We start from the raw sequence: 6,508 nt of genomic DNA, 5'->3' as shown, positions 1-6,508 counted from the left end.
TTGTTCAGTCCATCGTCACTCAATATGTGTGAGATGTTAGGGATGGGGAACCTGTCTTGTGTGATTACCTAAAGAATGGGGGAGAAATGGTGCCACACCTGTCTCCATTCTGTTGCTAGCAGGAGCTATTGTGAGAGCTAATGCAACAGACCTGAAAGTAATATCTTGGAGTACAGCTGGATCCCTGGACATATCAGTGGATGATTGTCTGGCTGGATAAGAGATGGCAAAAATCCCGCCTGACACATGTCAAGGGAGAGAAATGCAGTAGCAGCAGATGTGATGTGGATCAGAATCACAGATGATAGGATGAAATGGTGGGCCGATGGGCAGACATAGTATGTATTTGTTGTACATGAAGTACATTTGGCCATTTTTTGTTGTATAACAGAATTCCAACAATAGTTTGAGATTAGTCTGGATCCTATCACAGGGTTTCTTCAGGTTTCAACAAATTAAATGTAAGATATTTTATGATCATGAATTCAACTTAAGACAAAATGAAAAAATAAGTCCCAGAATTACTTTCGAAGTAAGAAGATAAGATACTGAGGGTACAGTGATTATACAGTGTATCTGGACTTTTTAAGGCCCCACGGTAACTCTGCTATCAGTTAATGTTCGATTTCCAAGGGGACATTACCAATGGATAAATTGAACCAAAGTTGGTACATTGAACATTCTCTGTTGCAGCAAACACATCTTCCTTGTTGCTTTAACAAGATAAATGTGTTTTGTTCTCTGCTCTTGCTATTTAACACAGACACCATCAGTGAGACATTGGTTGAGTATAAAAGTGCCTAGATGGCATTCCTCTACCTGTCATAGTATCACCCCTAGTGTGGTTTGCAAAACAAGGATTCCATTCTGCTGAGAAAGATGACAAGGAAGATGAGTTCAAGCCCTGTTCTCACTGGTACAAGTCCTGCATTTGTCAAATGAACGTGAACAGAAAATGTCCCCACATGTCCGGCATGGTCTCTCAAACAGCTCTTAAGCCCACTTGTGTGGTCAGGATCAGCTGCAGCTGCAGACAGGGGTCATGTAATAAAGTGATGCAACTCCCACATGAGGTTGACTGAGAAGGAAGCCAGAATGCTGATGGGGAAGGAGGGTCATAGTGGATGGGTAACTGTGTCAACACATGCAGTTCACTCACACATACTGTAGAGCCATAGGTTGAACTTGTTTAAGTGTTTATAAGCCCATGCTTAAGTGTGTTTTTTTTATGGGAGTGCTTTTTCTGGTTGGTTTATTTTGATCTGAAGTCGCCTGAAGTGTGCATATGCTCATGGCGAATTTAGCATGACGAATGAACTGTTGTCCATGTTTGTAAAGTACTCTATGAGGTAATCTGATCGAGATGATGGTATTGAGACAGTAGCAGAGTCATGCTCAGATGTCTCATTGCCTATAACAGTTTTCTACTGGAGTAAGGGGAATTTATTGGATGCCCATGAGATGTGGTGCCCTGGTTGTTGGAACTGTTAGAGCTATCATTCCAGGATGCTCTGGGCAATTATGTGTCCAATTATTAAGAGTGGAACATTTGAACAATGAAATCGTGAATTGGGTTTGCTCAGTACACTTTCATTGAACCAAACTTCAGATGATTCCATATACTCCATCAGTCAACACTCACACACACACACACACACACACACACACACGACACACAGACACTATTTCTAGAAAATGCCGGACCATTACTCTGCACTCTCGTTTCTGTCGATTTGTTCCAGCAAACTGGGTGTTTCAGTTTTCCGAGCGCACGAAAGGTCACATGAGCTTCAGGAGGTCTGTGTGTGCGTTTAAAAGAGTTGCACGTTTCCCAGGTTCAGTGCTCAGCAAGGACAGCAGGCATGATTTACACACTAGGCGCCCTGCTGCCATACTCACACGCACACAGAGAAGCGTACGCTACGACGACCATGCGCCCGACCACTCACGGCAGCCCTGCAGGCGCCCGTTAACGCGGAGCGGCCCCAGCGCCCTGCGGTGCGTCCTGCGGTGTGCCCTGGGCTGGATGGTGGCGGTGGGAGGGATGTGTACGGAGCGGCGGTTCCTCCCGCGGGGGCGCCAGGCCGGCGTGCTGGCCTCCCTGAAGACCTGGCTGTGCTGCTGGGCCCCCCGCCGCGACACTGTGGAGAACCTGGACATGGAGGCGCTCATCGTACTGCCGGTCAGTGAGTCCAGCCCTTCCAGGGCTGCCCACGGTGGAGGTCAGACATGGTGGCATGAGGGAGAGGTTGTCTAAGGGTTTGTCTGTGCTGGTTACAGGTTAGATTGCCTACAGATTGTTTCAAGCTGTTGAGCAAAAGCTCTTATCAAGAGTGACTCACAGTTTAACGGATATATAGTATTTGAAACGCTTTGGGTATCTTGATGAAGCACTATATAAAGGCAATGTATTGTTGTTTTTGCTATACCGGTGTGTTTATGGTCTATGGCCTACTGCTTTTATGAAAGCCATTGCAGTTATGCAAATGTGAGAACCTTTGAGTATGACCAGTGGCAATCACCCTTATATAATACTGTATCGATCATTCACTCTGGTTATGCAGAGAAGCTACTGTCAGAGAGGGTTAAAGCGGAGCAATGAAGGATCTTTGCTACTGTTTGGCGTCAATGCTAATTGTAAATGCATATGTCAGGAGAAATGTGACTGGTTGTTGTGGTCATGTAGTAATTGGTTGTAAGTTGCTAGTGAACATTTCTGTGACACTACAGGGTGTAGTCAGCAGCCATATCAGTGAAGGTCATATGTGACAGTGACAACTGATATGACAAAGACTTGCCCTAATTTATTGGAACAATTTAAAGACTACAGTCACCTTGTCAACTGATATGACAAAGACTTGCCCTACTTTACTGGAACAATTTAAAGACTACAGTCACCTATATCATCCCTATTTCCCTCTTTGTGTTCTCTTTGTACGTCTGTCTCTTTCTCTCTCTGCCTGTGACCTACATATTAAGCAGGATTGATCAGTGTCACTGTTAGCTGGGACAGCTAATGGAAAGTTGTGGTGTTTGTTGCTACTGCTGACGTGTAGCCTGACGTGTTAGTGTGGCCAGACTAAGAGCACTCTCACTGCTGCTGCTGGCTTGCACAGGACACGACCACCCTCTGAAAGTGGCTGTGCCTTTGAGCACACTCAATGTCCTCTAAAGGTCTCCCATGTTTATGAGTGTCCTGCCTAGATTAGCATCCTGAGTGCTACACCCAGTGATTAGCATCCTGGAGCCTACATGCTGCTGCAGGGAATGCTGTTTTTTGTATTCCAGCATCAGCCTTTTGTGTAATTCACATTGAAGATTTAATGCTGAGTTATGTTAGTGAGCCAACTTTGCTGAAAGTCATTGAAGCTAATGGGTGTGTTTTCTGTCAGCAAGTTCTTAAATGTACTCTGACGTGTCTACAAGCTGGTTGTTCCTTCACAAAGTAGTTGCTCTCTTTGGCCATAGAGTGTGATACTGAGGCGATTGTTCCCTTGCTCCTGTAATGTTTGGTTGAGGCCTAAGTATCACAAGGCAAACTTGGCATCAGTTCTGCCATTTCACAGTGGACTCGTTTATGTGTAAAGAGTTTGAAGAATGTCTTTCTGTAAATATTTCCCAATCAATGTCACTAAGGACATTACTCATCTGCCTAATCTTTAATGCCATGTTGAAGACAAGGAGGGACTCTAGGTGGCCCTAGATGCCTCTAGATGTTATTGCACATGATGCTCAACTATATTGTAGTGTAGTGTAGTGTAATGTAATGTATCAAATGTTTCATGCCTACCAGTTCAGCATTAGTGTTGGGCCTCTGAAGCATCAACATTTTAAAGGACACAGGCATCTGTTTTCCTAAGTGAGAAGAAATGTCATATTTATGAGTGGCTTGTGCTGTAAATGCCACGGTGCATTTGATATGATCCAGGATAAGGCACATAATGACCGCGTTTGGCCTCCAGCCAAGAGGGACATCAACTGCTGCTGCTGGCCCAGCTCCTGTTGCCCTTTTGGGCTTTTGTTTGGTTTGATCCCTCAGAATGGGCAGGGTTGACCTTTTCTCCTTCAATAGTTGGACTGTTTTCTGGCCACACACACTTCATTTATTGGAGCCCGACAAAAAGGGGAGAACAGAATATTATCTGTGTGTGTAACACTGTGCGACTGGACTTGTTTATGTGTGCTCATAGTTTTTTGGGTGTTATCATCGAGTCTGGAACAGCTCTGGCAATACAAACATTGCATTTTATTGGAGCCCGGAAAGAAAGAATATTATCTGTGTTTATGAGTGTAGTTGTTTGTGTGTGCTGATAGGTTTTTGGGTGTTATCGTTGGGTCTGGAACAGCTCTGTTTGTGTAACGGTCGCCTTCATTGCAAGGTCACGGTCAAATTGCTGCCGTTATCTCTGTCACTTACCCCTAGCCACAGACTGTGGTTTGCTCCCTTTGCTGAGCTCTGGCTTTCTGACTTCTCTGAAATGAGTAGAGTGACAGTCGCTTTATTTCCAGTCTTAACTGAACCCCTGGCCTTGTGACTTGTGTGAAGTGAGTAGGGTAATGGTCACTTTATATTCAGTCTTAACAAATGCTCACCTAGCAGACAGGTATGCCTCACAGTCCGTCTCATGGGGATGTTTTGTGACTGCAATAATATCATTATCACAGAATATTTTGTTTCTATGCTGGTGGTGACATGCAAACTTATAGTGCAACATGGTGGAGGTGGTCACAAAAGTGTCTCTGACACAATGAATTTGTTATAGCCCATGAGCTAGACACATGCTAACGCCACTTGTAATCGCTCCTGCTGATCAGTGGCTTCCTGTGTGTGTGAAGCTCTTCTCAGAAGTGATTTGTGTGTGTCTCAGGTCCTGTCTCTGGGGGCGGACGTGCTTCCTGAGTACAAGCTGCAGGCGCCGCGCATCCACAAGTGGACCATCCTGCACTACAGCCCGTTCAAGGCGGTGTGGGACTGGCTCATCCTGCTGCTGGTGCTCTACACGGCCGTCTTCACGCCCTACTCCGCCGCCTTCCTGCTCAACGAGCAGGAGGAGAAGCGCCGGCGCACCTGCGGCTACACCTGCAACCCGCTCAACGTGGTGGACCTGGTGGTGGACGTCATGTTCGTGGTGGACATCATCATCAACTTCCGCACCACCTACGTCAACCGCAACGACGAGGTGGTGAGCCAGCCGGCGCGCATCGCCCGCCACTACCTCAAGGGCTGGTTCCTCATCGACATCGTGGCCGCCATGCCCTTTGACCTGCTCATCTTCCGCTCCAGTCCAGACGAGGTGTGGGGAACACTCGCTTTACATTTATTAAAATAAGGATTAACATTCAAACTATAGCAAACACCAGGAGATTACTAGAGGTCGAGAGGGAAGGTGAAAAGTGTGTGTGTGTGTGTGTGGGGTGGGGGGGGGGGGTTGGTGGTTGGGTTCGAAAAGAAGAGCATGGAGCAGATTTATGTGTAGTGTGTACTATGTGCAGTGTGTTGGTGGGGCTGACACCATGGCTTAATAGTTCAATGTAATGAAGAATATGCAGATTATGTAAATAACTGTTGCTAAGAAGGGTAACTAAGATAATGAGGAATATGCAGATTATGTAAATAACTGTTGCTAAGAATGGTAACTAAGATAATGAAGAGTATGCAGCTAAGAAGGGTAACTAATGTACACCTACGGTGGTCAGTAAGAGAGAACAGAACTGAGTATCATGCCTCAGAAATGATGTTAGTCACAAATGCATGTGTGCAAAATGTTCTCTAAGTGTTCTACAAATGTCCATGTCTCAATTCCACTTCCTGTCTGTCCCTTTACTCCATCCTCCGCCCCCAGCCTCAGACCACCACGCTGATCGGCCTGCTGAAGACGGCGCGTCTGCTGCGCCTGGTGCGCGTGGCCCGCAAGCTGGACCGCTACTCGGAGTACGGCGCCGCCGTGCTCTTCCTGCTCATGTGCACGTTCGCGCTCATCGCCCACTGGCTGGCCTGCATCTGGTACGCCATCGGCAACGTGGAGCGCACCAGCTCGGCGCGCATGGGCACCATGAAGATCGGCTGGCTGGACTCGCTGGCCGAGCAGATCGGCAAGGACTACAACGACAGCGACGCCTCGTCGGGGCCGTCCATCAAGGACAAGTACGTGACGGCGCTCTACTTCACCTTCAGCAGCCTGACCAGCGTGGGCTTCGGCAACGTCTCGCCCAACACCAACCCCGAGAAGATCTTCTCCATCTGCGTCATGCTCATCGGATGTGAGTGCAGCTCAGTCATGGTTCAGTCCCATTCTAAGACATTTCATCTAAAATTGCAATCTTACATTTCTAAAATCTATCTTAAATCAAACCGTTTATGTTCCATTTATGAAAGTGAAGAAAAGGATGCTTTATCTCTCAGGTTTAGCTCTATTATCTCCTTCTTGATGGAACCGTGTGTCTAGGAATTGCAGTGATAAAGTGCAGGATATTGTCAGTGGCTGGTTCCTGGCTGGCTCAGTCTCAG

General features: G+C 46.7%; 1 protein-coding gene across 1 annotated transcript in view; it reads left to right on the top strand.

The window, feature by feature from the left end:
- kcnh6a (potassium voltage-gated channel, subfamily H (eag-related), member 6a) overlaps window positions 1-6,508 on the top strand; it is a 34,273-nt gene that overhangs the window by 21,026 nt on the left and 6,739 nt on the right. The window contains exons 7-8 of the mRNA XM_062533094.1: window positions 4,869-5,294; window positions 5,844-6,261. Coding sequence (XP_062389078.1) covers window positions 4,869-5,294; window positions 5,844-6,261 — 844 coding nt within the window. The remainder of the gene's footprint in view (window positions 1-4,868; window positions 5,295-5,843; window positions 6,262-6,508) is intronic.

Source organism: Sardina pilchardus, chromosome 3 (genome assembly GCF_963854185.1).
Source record: "Sardina pilchardus chromosome 3, fSarPil1.1, whole genome shotgun sequence".
Taxonomy (NCBI): Eukaryota; Metazoa; Chordata; class Actinopteri; order Clupeiformes; family Clupeidae; genus Sardina; species Sardina pilchardus.
The sequence above is the reverse complement of the archived record's forward strand: the minus strand, read 5'-3'. Positions and strand labels throughout refer to the sequence as shown.